The sequence below is a fragment of the Lithobates pipiens genome, unplaced genomic scaffold (assembly GCF_037356315.1).
Source record: "Lithobates pipiens isolate NorthernLeopardFrog02 unplaced genomic scaffold, aLitPip1_a1.2 Scaffold_13, whole genome shotgun sequence".
NCBI classification, from domain to species: Eukaryota; Metazoa; Chordata; class Amphibia; order Anura; family Ranidae; genus Lithobates; species Lithobates pipiens.
Genome location: NW_027507718.1, coordinates 544,110,024 through 544,132,708, shown reverse-complemented (window position 1 = coordinate 544,132,708; position 22,685 = coordinate 544,110,024). Strand labels below are relative to the sequence as shown.

The 22,685-nt window shown below is 42.8% G+C and overlaps 1 protein-coding gene and 1 pseudogene across 3 annotated transcripts in view; both read left to right on the top strand.

The window, feature by feature from the left end:
* Positions 1 to 11,336, top strand: part of LOC143975796 (N-acetyltransferase 8-like) — a 96,036-nt gene extending 84,700 nt beyond the window's left edge. For all 3 annotated transcript variants that reach the window (XM_077478332.1, XM_077478335.1, XM_077478334.1), the window contains exon 2: positions 10,232 to 11,336. In XM_077478332.1, the coding sequence (XP_077334458.1) occupies positions 10,232 to 10,912 (681 nt within the window). In that variant the 3' untranslated portion in view covers positions 10,913 to 11,336. The remainder of the gene's footprint in view (positions 1 to 10,231) is intronic.
* Positions 11,337 to 18,380: 7,044 nt separating this feature from the next.
* LOC143975795 (N-acetyltransferase 8-like) lies at positions 18,381 to 19,501 on the top strand (annotated as a pseudogene).
* Positions 19,502 to 22,685: the final 3,184 nt, after the last annotated feature.

Sequence of the window (22,685 nt, the reverse complement as noted above, 5' to 3'; positions counted from 1 at the left end):
CCACAAAAGTTCTTATAAGGACTGGTAACTTGGTATAGGGTGCTACGGTACATAGGCCTGAGTGCGTTACAGTCTGCTGTTCTGTAAGGACCGCTATCGGTCCACAATACATAGGGTTGCCGTGCACTACTGCTGACCGCTGCCCTATACTGCAGCAGTCCTTCAGCGGTATAGGGACTGACGCACAGTCTGCTAAACACTAACACACAACCTGCTTGGTCCACAAAAGTTTTTATAAGGACTGGTAACTTGGTATAGGGTGCTACGGTACATAGGCCTGAGTGCAGTACAGTCTGCTGTTCTGTAAGGACCGCTATCGGTCCACAATACATAGGGTTGCCGTGCACTACTGCTGACCGCTGCCCTATACTGCAGCAGTCCTTCATTGGTATAGGGACTGACGTACAGTCTGCTAATCACTAACACACAACCTGCTTGGTCCACAAAAGTTCTTATAAGGACTGGTAACTTGGTATAGGGTGCTACGGTACATAGGCCTGAGTGCGTTACAGTCTGCTGTTCTGTAAGGACCGCTATCGGTCCACAATACATAGGGTTGCCGTGCACTACTGCTGACCGCTGCCCTATACTGCAGCAGTCCTTCATTGGTATAGGGACTGACGTACAGTCTGCTAATCACTAACACACAACCTGCTTGTTCCACAAAAGTTCTTATAAGGACTGGTAACTTGGTATAGGGTGCTACGGTACATAGGCCTGAGTGCGTTACAGTCTGCTGTTCTGTAAGGACCGCTATCGGTCCACAATACATAGGGTTGCCGTGCACTACTGCTGACCGCTGCCCTATACTGCAGCAGTCCTTCATTGGTATAGGGACTGACGTACAGTCTGCTAATCACTAACACACAACCTGCTTGGTCCACAAAAGTTCTTATAAGGACTGGTAACTTGGTATAGGGTGCTACGGTACATAGGCCTGAGTGCGTTACAGTCTGCTGTTCTGTAAGGACCGCTATCGGTCCACAATACATAGGGTTGCCGTGCACTACTGCTGACCGCTGCCCTATACTGCAGCAGTCCTTCAGCGGTATAGGGACTGACGCACAGTCTGCTAAACACTAACACACAACCTGCTTGGTCCACAAAAGTTTTTATAAGGACTGGTAACTTGGTATAGGGTGCTACGGTACATAGGCCTGAGTGCGTTACAGTCTGCTGTTCTGTAAGGACCGCTATCGGTCCACAATACATAGGGTTGCCGTGCACTACTGCTGACCGCTGCCCTATACTGCAGCAGTCCTTCATTGGTATAGGGACTGACGTACAGTCTGCTAATCACTAACACACAACCTGCTTGGTCCACAAAAGTTCTTATAAGGACTGGTAACTTGGTATAGGGTGCTACGGTACATAGGCCTGAGTGCGTTACAGTCTGCTGTTCTGTAAGGACCGCTATCGGTCCACAATACATAGGGTTGCCGTGCACTACTGCTGACCGCTGCCCTATACTGCAGCAGTCCTTCATTGGTATAGGGACTGACGTACAGTCTGCTAATCACTAACACACAACCTGCTTGTTCCACAAAAGTTCTTATAAGGACTGGTAACTTGGTATAGGGTGCTACGGTACATAGGCCTGAGTGCGTTACAGTCTGCTGTTCTGTAAGGACCGCTATCGGTCCACAATACATAGGGTTGCCGTGCACTACTGCTGACCGCTGCCCTATACTGCAGCAGTCCTTCATTGGTATAGGGACTGACGTACAGTCTGCTAATCACTAACACACAACCTGCTTGGTCCACAAAAGTTCTTATAAGGACTGGTAACTTGGTATAGGGTGCTACGGTACATAGGCCTGAGTGCGTTACAGTCTGCTGTTCTGTAAGGACCGCTATCGGTCCACAATACATAGGGTTGCCGTGCACTACTGCTGACCGCTGCCCTATACTGCAGCAGTCCTTCAGCGGTATAGGGACTGACGCACAGTCTGCTAAACACTAACACACAACCTGCTTGGTCCACAAAAGTTTTTATAAGGACTGGTAACTTGGTATAGGGTGCTACGGTACATAGGCCTGAGTGCGTTACAGTCTGCTGTTCTGTAAGGACCGCTATCGGTCCACAATACATAGGGTTGCCGTGCACTACTGCTGACCGCTGCCCTATACTGCAGCAGTCCTTCATTGGTATAGGGACTGACGTACAGTCTGCTAATCACTAACACACAACCTGCTTGTTCCACAAAAGTTCTTATAAGGACTGGTAACTTGGTATAGGGTGCTACGGTACATAGGCCTGAGTGCGTTACAGTCTGCTGTTCTGTAAGGACCGCTATCGGTCCACAATACATAGGGTTGCCGTGCACTACTGCTGACCGCTGCCCTATACTGCAGCAGTCCTTCATTGGTATAGGGACTGACGTACAGTCTGCTAATCACTAACACACAACCTGCTTGTTCCACAAAAGTTCTTATAAGGACTGGTAACTTGGTATAGGGTGCTACGGTACATAGGCTTGAGTGCGGTACAGTCTGCTGTTCTGTAAGGACCGCTATCGGTCCACAATAGATAGGGTTGACGTGCACCACTGCTGACCGCTGCCCTATACTGCAGCAGTCCTTCAGCGGTATAGGGACTGACGTACAGTCTGCTAAACACTAATACACAACCTGCTTGGTCCACAAAAGTTCTTATAAGGACTGGTAACTTGGTATAGGGTGCTACGGTACATAGGCTTGAGTGCGGTACAGTCTGCTGTTCTGTAAGGACCGCTATCGGTCCACAATAGATAGGGTTGACGTGCACCACTGCTGACCGCTGCCCTATACTGCAGCAGTCCTTCAGCGGTATAGGGACTGACGCACAGTCTGCTAAACACTAACACACAACCTGCTTGGTCCACAAAAGTTTTTATAAGGACTGGTAACTTGGTATAGGGTGCTACGGTACATAGGCCTGAGTGCGTTACAGTCTGCTGTTCTGTAAGGACCGCTATCGGTCCACAATACATAGGGTTGCCGTGCACTACTGCTGACCGCTGCCCTATACTGCAGCAGTCCTTCATTGGTATAGGGACTGACGTACAGTCTGCTAATCACTAACACACAACCTGCTTGGTCCACAAAAGTTCTTATAAGGACTGGTAACTTGGTATAGGGTGCTACGGTACATAGGCCTGAGTGCGTTACAGTCTGCTGTTCTGTAAGGACCGCTATCGGTCCACAATACATAGGGTTGCCGTGCACTACTGCTGACCGCTGCCCTATACTGCAGCAGTCCTTCAGCGGTATAGGGACTGACGCACAGTCTGCTAAACACTAACACACAACCTGCTTGGTCCACAAAAGTTCTTATAAGGACTGGTAACTTGGTATAGGGTGCTACGGTACATAGGCTTGAGTGCGGTACAGTCTGCTGTTCTGTAAGGACCGCTATCGGTCCACAATAGATAGGGTTGACGTGCACCACTGCTGACCGCTGCCCTATACTGCAGCAGTCCTTCAGCGGTATAGGGACTGACGTACAGTCTGCTAAACACTAATACACAACCTGCTTGGTCCACAAAAGTTCTTATAAGGACTGGTAACTTGGTATAGGGTGCTACGGTACATAGGCTTGAGTGCGGTACAGTCTGCTGTTCTGTAAGGACCGCTATAGGTCCACAATAGATAGGGTTGACGTGCACCACTGCTGACCGCTCACCTATACTGCAGCAGTCCTTCAGCGGTATAGGGACTAAGAGTTTTGTCACAGGGTCATTTAAAAAATGACATGCAGAGGAAGAGGCAGGCCCTTCCGCAGGGGTGGTAGGGGTAGGGCAGGAGCAACAGGCTTGAGCCAAAGTGGGAAGTTGCAGAAGGTGCGTTCAATTACTTTAAAGGATGCACCAGACTTGGTTGAGTGGCTCGCTCAGCCTTACTCTTCTGCACCCTCCTCATCCTCTCGATCTGCACCCTCTTCTTCACTCTCTGCTATGTGCACCCCCAAAGACACTACCACCAACAACACGACCACCACCACCACCACCACATACCTTCCGCTTGAGTCACTGGAATTATTTTCCGATCCATATCAAGAGGACATTTCTGATGCGCAGCCACTCTTGGTATTGGATCAGGAAGAGGAGGTAGCAACAAGCGCTACTCAGCAGTCTGACGCCAGTACCCAGATCAGCCCAAGGAGGAGGTTGGTCCCCGGTGTTGCTGCCTACTCTACTTATAGCGGTGGGGAAGGTGACGTTGATGATGACGTGTCTAGTGATGTCACGTGGGTGCCCACAAGAGAGGAAGAGGAGGGGAGTTCAGAGGGAGATATGGACCAGCAGATAGGGAGGAGAAGCAGCAATGACTTACATTGCACAGCAGGGACAAAGCAGACTGCAAATGTATCAGGAGCGAGTCATCGACCATGTACGGTCACATCTGGCGCTCCCAGGACACCGGCACATGGCTCCGCAGTGTGGGCTTTTTTTAACGTGTCCGCTGCTGACAATAGCGTTGCCATCTGCAATCTTTGCAGTCAACGCGTTAGTCGCGGTAAGCCCAATACTCACCTAGGGACGACCGCCTTAAGAAGGCACATGAGCAGCCATCACCGAGCCCAGTGGGAGCAACGGAACACACAAAGCCACACTGCAGGCTCTCACCGTCCAGCCTCGTCTTCTACTTCTCCTTCTCCTCTCTCCTCACAATTGTCCTCCACTCCACCTTCCATCACGCCAAGCTCACATTTTTCTGCAAAAAGGCAGGCTTCCGTGGGCCTAATGTTTGAGCGTAAAAAAATGATGACGCCGGATAACCCTCTTGCCCAACGGTTGGCGGCTGGCTTGTCAGAACTCATAGCCCGCCAACTACTGCCATATAAACTGGTGGACTCGGAGGCCTTTCGCAAATTTGTGGCCATTGGAACACCACAATGGAAGGTCCCAGGAAGGAAGTATTTCTCAGAGAAGGGCATCCCAGAGCTATATGGCCATGTTCAGCGGCAAGTGAATGTATCTCTGGCACACAGTGTCGGTGCCAAGATACATCTGACCACAGACACGTGGTCTAGCAAACACGGGCAGGGAAGGTATATCAGTTTTACTGCCCACTGGGTGAACCTTCTGACGGCCGTCAAGCATGTAACCCGTGGCACCCGTGTAGATTTGGTTTTACCGCCACGGATTGCATGCAGGCCTGACTCTTCTTCTCCTCCTCCTACTCCATCCTCCTCCCTCTCCTCCTCAGCTGCCTCCTCCTTTTCCGCTGCTAGCGTCTCTTCCACTGCACCGCCCAAGCTCCCCAGAACCTATTCCACATGCCAGGTGAGACGTTGCCATGCCGTGCTGCGTCTGTTGTGCCTGGAAGCAAAGAGCCACACTGGCCCGGCACTCCTTTCAGCTTTGCGTTCACAGGCAGATGAGTGGCTAACACCGCTCAATTTGACAGTTGGTAAAGTGGTGTGTGACAACGGTGCCAATCTGCTTAGCGCATTGAAACAGGGCAAAATCACGCACGTGCCGTGCATGGCACACGTCTTAAACTTGGTCGTGCAGCGATTCCTTGTCAAATACCCTGGGGTCCAGGACATCTTGCGGCAGGCAAGGAAAATCTCGGCCCATTTCAGAAGATCTTACACGGCCATGGCTCGCCTTGCTGACATTCAGCGGCGACACCATCTGCCGGTCAGACGTCTTATTTGGGATTGCCCGACGCGATGGAACTCAACCTTCTATATGCTTGATAGGCTGCTCCAGCAGAAACGTGCAGTTAACGTCTACCTGTATGAACTCTGCGAAAGAAACGGTTCTGGGGAGCTGGGTTTTTTTTCACCGCGCCAGTGGCTGCTCATGCGCGACACATGCAGACTTCTGCGGCCATTTGAGGAGATCACCAAACTGGTCAGTCGCAGCCATGGCGCCATCAGTGACATGGTACCTTATGCCTTCTTTCTGGAGCGTGCATTGCGTCGTGTCATTGATCAGGCTGTGGAGGAGCAGGAGCGGGAAGATGAGGAAGTCGCAATGCTGGATGAATTCCCAGGGGGGGCTACTCTATCTGAGACAAGTCAACAACAGGAGTCTGATGAGGAGTCAGAGGAGGATGGTGCCGGGGCGGATGAGCAGGAGCAAGAAGAGCATGCTTTAAACCTTTCTGGGATCCCTGTTGTGCGAGGATGGGGAGAGGAGAATGAAGAGGACGACATTATCCTGGATGATGAGCAGGAGCCAGGCCACCACACCGCTTCCACTTTAGTGCAAATGGGGGCCTTCATGCTCCAGTGTTTTAATAGGGACCCCCGTATAAAAAGCATGAGGGTCAAGGACCAGTACTGGGTGGCAACGTACTTAGACCCCCGGTACAAACACAAAATGGCGGAAATGTTACCGCCGTCGCAGAGGGCTGTCAGAATGCAGCACTTCCAGGCCTTGCTTCGAGAAATGCTGCATTCTGCTTTTGCGTGCGCTGGCAGAGGAGCAATTCCCACTCCCAGAGAAGGATTTGCGGGTACCAATCCAACAGCGCCTGCAAGAAGAGGCCGGTTTGAAGATGTGTTGGTGACTTCGGATATGAGGTCATTCTTTCAGCCGACCCATCGACAGGTGTCATCCGGATCCAGCATCAGGGAACGCCTAGACCGTCAGGTGTCCGACTACATTGGGTTAACGGCCGATGTGGACGCTCTGAGGAGTGATGAACCCCTAGACTACTGGGTGGGCAGGCTTGACCTCTGGCCAGAGCTTGCCCAATTTGCAATCGAACTGTTGGCTTGCCCCTCATCCAGTGTCCTGTCCGAAAGGACGTTCAGCGCAGCAGGGGGGATTGTGACCGATAAGCGTACTCGCCTAGCTCACCACAGTGTTAACTACCTCACATTTCTAAAAATGAATGAGGCATGGATCTCGGAGGAATTCAACACATGTGATCAGTAGACCATGTATATGTCTATAAACAATTTTTGGAATCAAGCACACAGACCTTCTTAATTCATTTGGCTCACTTCCCTGACCCAAAAAAGCACACCGTACTATATGCCCCTACCCTCCTCTTTGAAGAGGTTGAGCGGTGTCATATTTCTACTGGGGCTGCTTATTATGAGGGGTTCCCACCATCCCTGTGCTGTGCTGACTTCCTCCTGGGTGTTCTTATTATGAGGGGCTCCCACCATCCCTGTGCTGTGCTGACTTCCTCCTGGGGGTTCTTATTATGAGGGGATCACACCATCCCTGTGCTGTGCTGACTTCCTCCTGGGGCTGCTTACGGTGCTGCTGTCAGCGCTGTATGTCACGGAGCTGCTGTCAGCGCTGTATGTCACGGAGCTGCTGTCAGCGCTGTATGTCACGGAGCTGCTGTCAGCGCTGTATGTCACGGAGCTGCTGTCAGCGCTGTATGTCACGGAGCTGCTGTCAGCGCTGTATGTCACGGAGCTGCTGTCAGCGCTGTATGTCACGGAGCTGCTGTCAGCGCTGTATGTCACGGAGCTGCTGTCAGCGCTGTATGTCACGGAGCTGCTGTCAGCGCTGTATGTCACGGAGCTGCTGTCAGCGCTGTATGTCACGGTGCTGCTGTCAGCGCTGTATGTCACGGAGCTGCTGTCAGCGCTGTATGTCACGGAGCTGCTGTCAGCGCTGTATGTCACGGAGCTGCTGTCAGCGCTGTATGTCACGGAGCTGCTGTCAGCGCTGTATGTCACGGAGCTGCTGTCAGCGCTGTATGTCACGGTGCTGCTGTCAGCGCTGTATGTCACGGAGCTGCTGTCAGCGCTGTATGTCACGGAGCTGCTGTCAGCGCTGTATGTCACGGAGCTGCTGTCAGCGCTGTATGTCACGGAGCTGCTGTCAGCGCTGTATGTCACGGAGCTGCTGTCAGCGCTGTATGTCACGGTGCTGATGTCAGTGCTCTGTATTACGGTGCTGCTGTCAGTGCTCTGTATCTCCTGCACCCTCTTGTTTGCCTACCCTGGTCCCTGACCTTCCCTCTCCTCCATTGCCTTCATTAGCTCCATAGTCCTGAATTGTCAGAACAATTTCCCAAATAAAAAAAAAATGCTTGTAGTTATCGATCCCAAATTCACCTCATACATGTATTATGCTATTGTCCAGGTGGTGGGACTACGTGCTACCCCCTAATAATTACCCCGTGGCCGCAAATTCGACCTAAAGGTTTGCGAAATTCGCCTCCCATTGAAGTCAATGGAGCCCGCGGCGAACGGTCGTTTTCGCGAACGTTTGTGTCCGTTCGCGTTTCGCGTTCGCGAAACGTCCCGTCGGAAGTTCGTCCATCACTAGTGAGAACCTCCCAACTAAAAAGTTGTTGCACTTGAAGTTAATTTGTATTGCAATTATCTGAGGGGTTTCCACCATCCCTGCTAAGTTTCATTTTTTATTTATTTTTTCAGTGTGATGTGTATTACATGTGAGGTTACATATCACTGAGACCGGTATTGTGATCAAATTTCTGAATTCCAAATTTTCAAATTTCCAAATTTCGGATTTCTGAAAATTTGAATATCTGAAAAAAAAGAAGAAAATCAGTAAAATTTGAAATAATAACTAACAATAACTAACTATTAAATTATAGGTTTTGGAATTTCCTTTCAAATTTGGCTGTTTGTCATAACGAATACAAATCTATCTGAAGTTACGAATTATCCGAAATAACGAATGCCGCATCTAAACAAATGGAATGGAACAAATTAATAATAAATACTAATAATAAAAAGGTTTTATTATTATTATTGTTATTTATTATTATTAGATTGTTACGTTCCATTCTTTTACATACGGCATTCGTTATTTCAGATAATTCGTAACTTCGGATAAATTTGTTACGTTCACTAACAGCCAAATTTGAAAGGAAATTCCGATAACTATAATTTATTAGTTATTATTGGTTAGTTATTTTAGATTTTCGAGTTTTCAAATTTTCGGATTTTCATTCTTATTTTCAAATTTTCGAACTTCCAAACTTCCGAAATTTAGAAATTTCCCAATTTCCGAAATTTCGAATTTTCGGAAATTCAGAAAATACGGAAATTGAAAAATTAAGAAATTCGTAAATTTCGGAATTAACAAATTTGTCAAAATTAGTTAACCGGTTCCCGACCAGCGCACGCCGATGTACGTCGGCAGAATGGCACGGGCAGGCATATTGGCGTACAGGTACGTCCAATCTCTAATGCCGCCCTGCTGGTCACGTGCCGGTCGGGAACCCTGTGAGTCCAGTCGCGGGGTCCCGCGGACTCGATCACCGCGGGCATACCCGCGATCGTCTCACGGGACGGCTGAACGGAGAGATGCTGTTGTAAACAGCATCTCACCGTTCTGCCTAGCAACTAGTGATGCTGATCTCTGCTCCATGTGATTGGAGCAGAGATCAGTGTTCACTAAATGAGAGCCCAGCCCCCCAACAGTTAGTAACACACCCCTAGGAACACTTAACCCCTACACTGCCACCCACTGGTTAACCTCTTAACTGCCAGTGTCGTTTACACAGGAAGCACTACATTTGTATAGCACTGATTGCTGTATAAATGACAATGGTCCCAAAAATGTGTCAAAAATGTCCGATGTGTCCGCCATAATGTCGCAGTCAAAATAAAAATCGCTGATCGCCGCCATTACTAGTAAAAAAACAATTATTAATAAAAATGCCATAAAACTATCCCTATTTTGTAAACGCTATAACTTTTGTGCAAACCAATCAATAATCGCTTATTGCGATTTTTTACCAAAAATATGTAGAAGAATACGTATCGGCCTAAACTGAGGGAAAAAAAATGTTTTTTTTATATATTTTTGGGGGATATTTATTATAACAAAAAGCAAAAAATAATGCGTTTTTTTCAAAATTGTCGCTCTATTTTTGTTTATAGCGCAAAAAATAAAAACCGCAGGGGTGATCAAATACCACCAAAAGAAAGCTCTATTTGTGTGGAAAAAAGGACGCCAATTTTGTTTGGGAGCCACGAGCGCGCTCCGGTGTGAACGAGGCCTGATGTAAAAGTGTACATCTTTCCGTCCTTTACCAATATCTATGCGTTTCAATTTCCCTACTGTGCTAGTAGATGCAAAGCATGCCAACCAAAAAATTACACAATAGAAATTTTCACAGCACGCAGTCCTATTATTATTTAAATCTGACGTTTAATATGTTTGTATTTCGCCTTCCCTGGTTCCTTCATCAACATGCTAATAGTCTTTATTCTTAGTCTATAGTCCTTGACTATGAACACTCCATGTCTTGATTAGAAGTTTTATGAAGTTTATGTATAAACTTTGTTTTGCAGGAGGAGACCATGCCTGACTACGTTATTCGGCTGTACAAGGACTCCGATTATGAGGCGGTCCGAGATATGTTTTCCAGAGGCATTAATGAACACACCAAGGCTGCTTTCTTTCACACTCTCAGTCTCCCTCATGTCTGGGCTTTGCTGCTGGCTGTGTTCTTGGTACTGCTACAGACCACGGGGTCTTACCTCCTCCCCACCATGGCGGTATCTCTCGGCGTAGCAGGACAATGGCTCATGAACAGGCATGTCTACGTCACTTATGTTTCACATAGCCTAGCTACTGACATGACGAACATCCGGAAATATTACCTACAACGGGATGGTTACTGCTTCTGGGTGGCAGAGCTGGCTGGGGAAGTTGTGGGGATGGTCGCCGCCATTCCTCCAGATTCTCCCACTGGAGAAAACCAAGTGGAGCTTAAGAGATTGTCCGTTCCCGCGAAACACAGAGGGAAGGGGATCGCTAAGGCCCTGTGTAGCACGGTCATCGACTATGCCCGGAGGAGAGGCGGTAGTGCGGTGCTGTTAAGCACCTCCTTATCTCAGAACGATGCCTCAAAGTTATATCTAAAGCTGGGCTTCAGAAGAACCACCACTGGCTATGCGCCATTTATATTTGCAAAATTCATTGACTTCAGGATTTTGTTTTACCAGTATGACATTCCTGTTCAGAGATAAATCACATATTCTTTTTAAATATATACTATTAGAAAGCTTTTATAACCCACCGTACAGCACCATATTGATCACATTTGGTTTTAATAGCTGATAACCATCATGGGAGTTACTCTACGATATGCTGGGAGGTACCGGGGCATTGTACAACTGTCCATGGTTATGGGACAAATATTTTCTTCTATGTATAGTTTCAAAGATGTTATATCATATGTTAACTGTACTTTCATATTGATTCTATTGGAATGAGGATTCATATGACCACTCTAAAGGTTTCTAGCCAAAGATGTTTTTTTAGCCATTGATGTTCTTTAGTTGTTGTACATTGTATCATGGATAGTAGATGTACCACGTGTGGCCTCCTGCTCTAAAGCCTATACAATGAAGAGTTCAATGCATTAAACAGTTTCCTACTGTAACTTGCAAATGAGTTGTGATGTTGACATTATTTTGTCCTGAAATACTGAAAGCGATGAATAATCCAGATTTTTTAGATTCAGTCACCAAAACAGGAATAGAAGGGAAAGATTCCAGTGGGGACACCAATCCTAGAGGGCAATTCCTTCTCCTTGGAGAGATTTTTTCTTACTTTTTCTTACTTTTGTGTCTTCAGTATAGGAAGTTAAAGCAGTTTCTTTGGTCTGGGCGGTCCGGGTGGAACATTTCTGATGCTCAGCCACCCAGAGGATCCAGCCTTGTCCCACTGAGATCCATTTGTATTCTGCTTGCTCTTGGCCCCATGCCGCCATGTTGATTGTGACATCAATAAAGTGGTTGTAAACCCTCTGGGACCACTTCCTAAAAAAATGAAAAGCGATAGATAATCCAGATTTTTGAGAATGTCACCAAAACAGGAATAGAAGGGAAAGCTTCCATTGGGGACATCTATCCTAGAGGGCAATTCCTTCTCCTTGGAGAGATTTTTTCTTACTTCGTATTGTGTTTTCAGTATAGGAAGTTAAAGCAGTTTCTTTGGTCTGGGCGGTCCGGGTGGAACATTTCTGATGCTCAGCCACCCAGAGAATCCAGCCTTGTCCCACTGAGATCCATTTGTATTCTGCTTGCTCTTGGCCCTATGCCGCCATGTTGATTGTGACATCATTAAAGTGGTTGTAAACCCTCTGGGACCACTTCCTGGAATACTGAAAGCGATAGATAATCCAGATTTTTGAGAATGTCACCAAAACAGGAATAGAAGGGAAAGCTTCCAGTGGGGACACCAATCCTAGAGGGCATTTCCTTTTCCTCTGAGAGATTTTTTTCTTACTTCGTATTGTGTTTTCAGTATAGGAAGTTAAAGCAGTTTCTTTGGTCTGGGCGGTCCGGGTGGAACATTTCTGATGCTCAGCCACCCAGAGGATCCAGCCTTGTCCCACTGAGATCCACTTGTATTCTGCCTGCTCTTGGCCCCACGCTGCCATGTTATTCAAAAACCACGGAAGCCATTTTTTTTTTCCTGTATAAAAGAACAATTGTGGCAATGACATAAAAGTAAGTATTTAAAGTGGTTGTAAACCCTTACAAAACACTTTGACCTACAGGTAAGCCTAGATTAAGGCTTACCTGTAGGTCCAAGAAATATCTCCTAAACCTATACGGTTTAGGAGATATTTACCTGAAGACAGCCACCGCTGTCTATGGCGCATGCGCCATAGACAGCGTCGCGCAGGCGCACTGGGTAAGCCGCAGATCGCGGCGATATGCCGCGAGTGTTGACTCCCGTGCGCCTGCGCGGGAGTGACGTCATCGCTGCTCCGGCGATTCACAGCGAGTTTTCAAATTTTCGGATTCTCATTCTTATTTTCAAATTTTCGAACTTCTGAAATATCAAATTTTCCAATTTCCGAATTCCAAAATTTTGAATTTTCAAAAATTCTGAAATTTCGGAAATTGAAAAATGAAGAAATTTGGAAATTTCGGAATTAACTAATTTGTCAAAATTGGTTAAAAATAAACGATTTGAAACTAAACAAATTGCACATGTCTACTCCAAATGCAGTGCAATTTTGCTGTGGATGTCACATGACAAAACGGGCAAAAAAATCACAGCACAACATGCAACGCCAAACACGATTGGCTCCGTGCCAAAACCCGGTGCATGAGCTTCTTTTTTTTTTAGTGGAATTTAAAAAAAAAACCTGTGGGATACATCCAATTGTTGTCACAAGCCGTGTGAGTACTATTTGTATTTCTCCTTGTCTTCATCCTTCCATGTTATATCATTCGCCTGTTCGATCATTTGCCTGCTCTAATGTTCTGTTATCTGTTATTCAATAGAGTCCTTTTGTTTATGTTGCATTTACACCCCTGAAGAAGGAGACTACCTACAGCTCCGAAACGCGTAGGGTGATCGCATCTGTATAGTCTTGTATTTTGGTACCCACTGTTATAAAATTCCCATGATATGTATCTATTTTTTATTTTTATGTGATTTTATATATATTCAATGAAGTAAATTAACTGTTTCTGCCACTAAAATCCATTATTAGGGGGGTCCTCTCTATGTAATCATTTTTGAGTGGAGGGAGGTCTCTTCAAAGCCAATGGTGCCACTCCAAAAGTTCGGCACGAAATCCGCTAAAAATAAGTGTGAGAAATGTTGACTGATGTAAAAGGGTACATCTTCCCATTCTTTACGAATATCTATGTGTTTCAATTTCCCTACTGTGCTAGTAGATGCAAAGCATGCCAACCAAAAATTACACAATAGAAATTTTCATAGCACTCAGTCCTATTATTATTTAAATCTGACGTTTTATATATGTTTATATTTTGCCTTCCCTGGTTCCTTCATCAACATGCTAATAGTCTTTATTCTTAGTCTATAGTCCTTGACTATGAACACTCCATGTCTTGATTAGAAGTTTTATGAAGACTACACACAGGGAAAGAGGTGACAAACATCCGGGACTTTTAACGATTATCAAGTACGAAATAGTTTATGGGAACAAATAATGATCAAAAGACAGACCAAAAATAAAAAAAATATATTTCTTAACACAAAATATACTGAAGTTATCTAAAAGCAACCACATTAGATATGGATACATCCAAAAAAAACGGCAGAATTTCTACAATTCGTTTATTTTGGGTCAGAATAACTTTTACCACATTCGACATGTTTCACTCAGTTCGAGTTTCATCAGGAGCTTTTGTGGTGCAAGTTGCTTGTAATACTGTATTGGATGATAAGTACAGAGAGAAAAAGGAATTTTTAAATATAATTGAAACATAAGAATGAAAATCCGAAAATCCAAAAATTTGAAAACTCGAAAATTTTAAATAACTAACTAATAATAAATATTAAATTATAGGTATTGGAATTTCCTTTCAAATTTGGCTGTTAGTGAACGTAACAAGTACGAATTTATCAGAAGTTACGAATTATCTGAAATAACGAATGCCGTATGTAAAAGAATGGAACATAACTATCTAATAATAATAAATAACAATAATAATAATAATAAAAAAACCTTTTTATTATTAGTATTTATTATTAATTTGTTCCATTCCATTTGTTTAGATGCGGCATTCGTTATTTCAGATAATTTGTAACTTCAGATACATTTGTATTCGTTATGACAAACAGCCAAATTTGAAAGGAAATTCCAAAACCTATAATTTAATAGTTAGTTATTGTTAGTTATTATTTTGAATTTTACTGATTTTCTTCCTTTTTTTCAGATTTTCACATTTTCAGAAATTCTAAATTCGTAAATTAGAAAATTCGTAAATTCGGAAATTTGATAATTCGGAAAATGGGAAAATTAAAAAATTAGGATTTCCGAATTACGAATTTATCCAAAGTTACGAATTATCTGAAATAACGATAGCCGTATGTAAAAGAATGGAACGTAACAATCTAATAATAATAAATAATATTTTGCCTTCCCTGGTTCCTTCTTCAACACGCTAATAGTCTTTATTCTTAGTCTATAGTCCTTGACTATGAACACTCCATGTCTTGATTAGAAGTTTTATGAAGACTACACACAGGGAAAGAGGTGACAAACCTCCGGGACTTTTAACGGTTATCAAGTACGAAATAGTTTATGGGAACAAATAATGATCAAAAGACAGACCAAAAATAAAAATAAAATATTTCTTAACACAAAATATACTGAAGTTATCTAAAAGCAACCACATTAGATATGGATACATCCAAAAAAAACGGCAGAATTTCTACAATTCGTTTATTTTGGGTCAGAATAACTTTTACCACATTCGACATGTTTCACTCAGTTCGAGTTTCATCAGGAGCTTTTGTGGTGCAAGTTGCTTGTAATACTGTATTGGATGATAAGTACAGAGAGAAAAAGGAATTTTTAAATATAATTGAAACATAAGAATGAAAATCCGAAAATCCAAAAATTTGAAAACTCGAAAATTTTAAATAACTAACTAATAATAAATATTAAATTATAGGTATTGGAATTTCCTTTCAAATTTGGCTGTTAGTGAACGTAACAAGTACGAATTTATCAGAAGTTACGAATTATCTGAAATAACGAATGCCGTATGTAAAAGAATGGAACATAACAATCTAATAATAATAAATAACAATAATAATAATAATAAAAAAAACTTTTTATTATTAGTATTTATTATTAATTTGTTCCATTCCATTTGTTTAGATGCGGCATTCGTTATTTCAGATAATTTGTAACTTCAGATACATTTGTATTCGTTATTTCGGATAATTCGTAACTTCAGATACGTTTGTATTCGTTATGACAAACAGACAAATTTGAAAGGAAATTCCAAAACCTATAATTTAATATTTAGTTATTGTTAGTTATTATTTTGAATTTTACTGATTTTCTTCCTTTTTTTCAGATTTTCAAATTTTCAGAAATTCTAAATTCGTAAATTAGAAAATTCGTAAATTCGGAAATGTGATAATTCGGAAAATGGGAAAATTAAAAAATTAGGATTTCCGAATTACGAATTTATCCAAAGTTACGAATTATCTGAAATAACGATAGCCGTATGTAAAAGAATGGAACGTAACAATCTAATAATAATAAATAATATTTTGCCTTCCCTGGTTCCTTCTTCAACACGCTAATAGTCTTTATTCTTAGTCTATAGTCCTTGACTATGAACACTCCATGTCTTGATTAGAAGTTTTATGAAGACTACACACAGGGAAAGAGGTGACAAACCTCTGGGACTTTTAACGGTTATCAAGTACGAAATAGTTTATGGGAACAAATAATGATCAAAATACAGACCAAAAATAAAAATAAAATATTTCTTAACACAAAATATACTGAAGTTATCTAAAAGCAACCACATTAGATATGGATACATCCAAAAAAACTGCAGAATTTCTACAATTCGTTCGTTTTGGGTCAGAATAACTTTTACCACATTCGACATGTTTCACTCAGTTCGAGTTTCATCAGGAGCTTTTGTGGTGGAAGTTGCTTGTAACACTGTATTGGATGATAAGTACAGAGAGAAAAATAATTGAAACATAAAAATGAAAATCCGAAAATCCGAAAATTTGAAAACTTGAAAATCTAAAATAACTAACTAATAATAAATATTAAATTATAGGTATTGGAATTTCCTTTCAAATTTGGCTGTTAGTGAACGTAACAAGTACGAATTTATCAGAAGTTACGAATTATCTGAAATAACGAATGCCGTATGTAAAAGAATGGAACATAACAATCTAATAATAATAAATAACAATAATAATAATAATAAAAAAAAACTTTTTATTATTAGTATTTATTATTAATTTGTTCCATTCCATTTGTTTAGATGCGGCATTCGTTATTTCGGATAATTCGTAACTTCAGATACGTTTGTATTCGTTATGACAAATAGCCAAATTTGAAAGGAAATTCCAAAACCTATAATTTAATAGTTAGTTATTGTTAGTTATTATTTAGAATTTTACTGATTTTCTTCCTTTTTTTCTGATTTTCAAATTTTCAGAAATTCGAAAATTCGTAAATTAGAAAATATGGAAATTCGGAAATTTGATAATTCGGAAATGGAATTTATCCAAAGTTACGAATTATCTGAAATAACGATAGCCGTATGTAAAAGAATGGAACGTAACAATCTAATAATAATAAATAATATTTTGCCTTCCCTGGTTCCTTCATCAACACGCTAATAGTCTTTATTCTTAGTCTATAGTCCTTGACTATGAACACTCCATGTCTTGATTAGAAGTTTTATGAAGACAATACACAGGGAAAGAGGTGACAAACCTCCGGGACTTTCAACGGTTTTCAAGTACGAAATAGTTTATGGGAACAAATAATGATCAAAATACAGACCACAAATAAAAATAAAATATTTCTTAACACAAAATATACTGAAGTTATCTAAAAGCAACCACATTAGGTATGGATACATCCAAAAAAGCAGCAGAATTTCTACAATTCGTTCGTTTTGGGTCAGAATAACTTTTACCACACTCGACATGTTTCAGTCAGTTCAAGTTTCATCAGGAGAGACGGTCAATGTGGAAATCTCTGTAACGCTTCATTGGGGTAAGAAATTCAGTCTCAGTTTGGCGGCATTGCTGGCAATTCCTCATAACAATATAATTATTGTATTTATATTTTTTCCAGTCCTACGTTTTATTCTTTACAGATTGGTGACTAAATCACTGCTTAGTTTGATGTCAGATTGCCGACACTCACTAGCATGGTCAGTACACCACAGATTGGCCACATGGGCCCCTCCTCATTTCTCTATTGATTTTACAGGTAATTTTTAAACAAGAAACAATCCTTTTCTTTGCTGTTGTTTTTTGTTGTCCTTTGAGTGGTCGCAAATCTTGCGACCCTGATAATATATACTAATGAGATTATTATTCAAATATTTTTCTTTTCTTATGTGAAATTTCAGACCTCAACCTTTGCAAGGTCTCTCTGCAAGCACTTAATATCCTGGCGCTCCCATCTACTTGAGGCCTTTTTATCCATATTTTTCAGCTTTCAATTTGTGGATTTCGCATATTTTTTATAAATCTGTTGGAGGTGAGACAGGGATTTCCCGTATCCATGATCATATGCTATTGATGTCCTTGTGTTGATTATGCTTTTGTATATCTACTGTGTTCTGACCCATAATAATCGATCATATGTTTTGCAATATTCTCCGTAATGTTTCAATTATATTTAAAGATTTATTTTTCTCTCTGTACTTATCATCCAATACAGTGTTACAAGCAACTTGCACCAAAAAAGCTCCTGATGAAACTCGAACTGAGTGAAACATGTCGAGTGTGGTAAAAGTTATTCTGACCCAAAATGAGCGAATTGTAGAAATTCTGCTGTTTTTTTGGATGTATCCATATCTAATGTGGTTGCTTTTAGATAACTTCAGTATATTTTGTGTTAATAAATATTTTATTTTTATTTTTGGTCTGTCTTTTGATCATTATTTGTTCCCATGAACTATTTCGTACTTGATACCGTTGAAAAGTCCCCGAGGTTTGTCACCTCTTTCCCTGTGTATAGTTTTCATATTCAATTTTGGGATGTGGTATTGTTTGGTTTGGCTGCTTCACCTCGGTTTATGAATTTTAGAAGTTTTATGAAGTTTATGTATAAACTTTGTTTTTGCAGGAGGAGACCATGCCTGACTACGTTATTCGGCTGTACAAGGACTCCGATTATGAGGCGGTCCGAGATATGTTTTCCAGAGGCATTAATGAACACACCAAGGCTGCTTTCTTTCACACTCTCAGTCTCCCTCACGTCTGGGCTTTGCTGCTGGCTGTGTTCTTGGTACTGCTACAGACCATGGGGTCTTACCTATTCCCCACCATGGCGGTATCTCTCGGCGTAGCAGGACTATGGCTCATGAACTGGCATGCCTACGCCATTTATGTTTCACATAGCCTAGCTACTGACATGACGAACATCCGGAAATATTACCTACAACGGGATGGTTACTGCTTCTGGGTGGCATAGCTGGCTGGGGAAGTTGTGGGGATGGTCGCCGCCATTCCTCCAAATTTTCCCACTGGAGAAAACCAAGTGGAGCTTAAGAGATTGTCCGTTCCCGCGAAACACAGAGGGAAGGGGATCGCTAAGGCCCTGTGTGGCACGGTCATCGACTATGCCCGGAAGAGAGGCGGTAGTGCGGTGCTGTTAAGCACCTCCTTATCTCAGAACGATGCCTCAAAGTTATATCTAAAGCTGGGCTTCAGAAGAACCACCACTGGCTATGCGCCATTTATATTTGCAAAATTCATTGACTTCAGGACTTTGTTTTACCAGTATGACATTCCTGTTCAGAGATAAATCACATATTCTTTTTAAACATATACTATTAGAAAGCTTTTATAACCACCGTACAGCACCATATTGATCACATTTGGTTTTAATAGCTGATAACCATCATGGGAGTTACTCTACGATATGCTGGGAGGTATCGGGGCATTGTACAACTGTCCATGGTTATGGGTAGGGATGAGCCGAACACCCCCCTGTTCGGTTCGCACCAGAACCTGCGAACAGACCTAAACTTCGTGTGAACTTTAGAACCCTATTAAAGTCTATGGGACTCGAACGTTCACAATCTAAAGTGCTCATTTTAAAGGGTAATATGCAAGTTACTGTCCTAAAAAGTGTTTGGGGACCCGGGTCCTGCCCCAGGGGACATGGATCAATGCAAAAAAAAGTTTTAAAAACGGCCGTTTTTTCAGGAGCAGTGATTTTAATAATGATTAAAGTGAAACAATAAAAGTGTAATATTCCTTTAAATTTCGTAGCTGGGGGGTATCTATAGTATGCCTGTGAAGGGGCGCATGTTTCCCGTGCTTAGAACTGTCCCTGCACAAAGTGTCATTTGTGCAGGAAAAAAAGTCTTTTAAAATCACTTGCGGCTATTGTCGGGTCCCGTAATACAGAGAACACTCAATGAGTGTTCTCTGCATTAGCCGACAATTCATTCATTCATTGATAAAAAAAAATTTAAAAAAAAGCGTGGGGGTTCCCCTAAATTCAATTACCAGGCCCTTCAGGTCTGACATGGATATTAAGGGGAACCCCGTGTCAAATTAAAAAAAAAAATTGACGTGGGGGTCCCCCTAAATATCCATAACCAGACCCTTCAGGTCTGATATGGATATTAAGGGGAACCCCGCATCAAATTAAAAAAAAATGTACGTGGGGGTCCCCCTAAAAATCCATATCAGACCCTTTATCCGAGCACGCAACCTGGCAGGCCGCAGGAAAAGAGGGGGGACGAGAGAGCGCCCCCCCCTCCCTCCTGAACCGTACCAGGCCACATACCCTCAACATTGGGAGGATGCTTTGGGGGTCTGTGACCCCTCAAAGCACCTTGTCCCCATGTTGATGAGGACAAGGGCCTCATCCTCACAACCCTGGCCGTTGGTTGTGAGAGTCTGCGGGCGGGGGGCTTATCAGAATCTGAAAGCCCCCTTTAACAAGGGGACCCCCAGATCCCGGCCCCCCCCTGTTTGAAATGGTAAGGGGGTACAAAAGTACCCCTACCATTTCACAAAGAAAGTGTCAAAATGGTTAAATAAGACAAACACACTTTTGAAAAATTCCTTTATTAAAAATAAAAAAAATAAAAAAAAAGATTCCAGCGGTGCTAATCCACTCTTGCTATCCAGCGACGGGTCTCCGGGGTCCAGCGATGGATGATCATATCCAGCGACGGGGGATCTCTCAGTCCAGCGCTGTCCATACCTCCTTCTTCTGTCTCCACTGCGGAGACACTGCAGAGATCCCAGCGCTGACGTTTCTTATATTAGGAGGGCGGGGCCACCCGTCACCTGACCCCGCCCCTCTGACGCTGGAGAGGGAAGCCAGGGGTTCCCCAGTGACGTGTGGGTGACCCCGCCCCCTCTGATGTAACCAATAAAACTTCTCCACATTCGCCCTTTTATTGTTTTGCTTCCATGTGCTGCATTTAAAGTCCCACCCTCCCCCCCCTTTGTAAATTATTTCCCCCCCTTGATGGTTAATGTAATTGGGATGGATATTCACGACCTTACCAGGCCGTGTTATCATTTAAAGTCCCTAGGGATGGAATCATTGGGCCTTATCAGACCTTGTTTTCCTTAAAGTCCCTATCTCTTATAAAATGTTTTCAATAAATCGGGATGGCAGCACATGGTTTAGCTCTTCCTAGATTAACTATAGTACTCTGCCTGCACATTATGACCTATGTTGATCCTCCCCTGAATTAATTATCTATTTAATGTATCCTTATCCTTTGATATATATATAAAACATTTTTTTACTCTCATCAATTATTTACTATTTTGTTAGTTGCTTCTTATATTATATATATTTTTTATCAATTTTCATTTTTCCTTTTTATTTTGACTGGTATTGTGTCAAGTTCGCGCTGTGTTGGAGGATGGGGGTTTGGGCTGCATTGTGGTCTGGTTTTGCTCCTCTTCCGGGTGCTGCGACACGTCTTGCGGGCCTCCTCCCCCTCCTTTAACTTTTGTGTACGGAGCGGCTGGAGGCGCCGTATACACGTGTCGACGCCACGCATTGCACGTTGTGGGCGTGGCGTCTTTTTTGACGTCATCGCGCAGAGCCTGTATATATCACGCTCATTGGCGATGGGTGTCTGGGCTGTGCGCCGAGGGACCGGAGGTTCCGGTTCCCGGCGCGCGGCGCCTTCCCCTTCGTCAAATGGCGTGGCGTTGGTGGACTCCCCTGTGACCGATGTTTCTTCTGGGCTGTCCCCCAGGTGTCCCTGGCAGGCAGGGCGTTCCTTATGTCCACCTTTACTGGGTTTAGCCAGTATCTGATCTTTTTGGCTTCTTTTCACCGATACCATCATGTTTACCAGGTAACTTGTTTTCACCAACACTTTATTTTGATTATTCGAACTCACTGGTTTCTAGTTCACACTTGTACAAATTTCACTCCCCCTTCTGCACACCATTCTGCTTTACCCACCACTTACATATCCTTCACTTCCTCCTTTCTTTCCCCCCCCCCCCTTTCTTTCTCTTCTCTTTTTATATCTTTGTACATATTCGTGTAATTTTTCTATTTGGGTCTTCTTTAACCCTTTCTCCCTTTCTTTGTCCCCCCTCCCCTTCCCCTCTCTACCTTCTCTTACCCCATCTCCTTCCTTCCCCCCCAGAATGTCCCTGCGAGTCACTCACCCTGGCTATCGCCCATATCGGTGCTGGGTGTTTGTCCACCTCAGCTCCCGGTTGGAGCTGTTTTCCGGGCCGCGTTTTCAGTCCCATTACCGCATCGGCTACATAGCGAATTTTAGTAAGTTAGTTTTGGTTGGGATTATCTATTCAACCTTGCTTCTCTAGTCATTTATATATATAATTTATTTATTTATTTTTGATATATATTTAATTAATTTCTCTATTTTTATATAAAAACTTCTTTTCCTAGATCCCATATATGCTCGCTCCTGATGAGTGGCGGCTAAGTCACGAAACGCGTAGAGCTACCGGTTTCTATGTATTTACCAAATTGTATTAAGACCTCTATGTCAGTATAGAATTCTTACTCCCCCTTCAGCTTTAGTGAGGTCATAGGTCCTGCGGATTTTACCTTTAAAGTATTGTCATATACCATGTCCTTTAGAGACGAATGAGGGAAGGCTTTATTGTTTACATCATATGAATTTATTATATATATGTATATTTATTTTTATATTTATTCTTATATGGTTCTGTTTACTTTATATTATAAATGCACTTAATTGTAGTGTATTTTTAATGGATTTATTATCATATGTATTATTATATGTATGTTATCTGGCATTATTATTTTGTATTTAT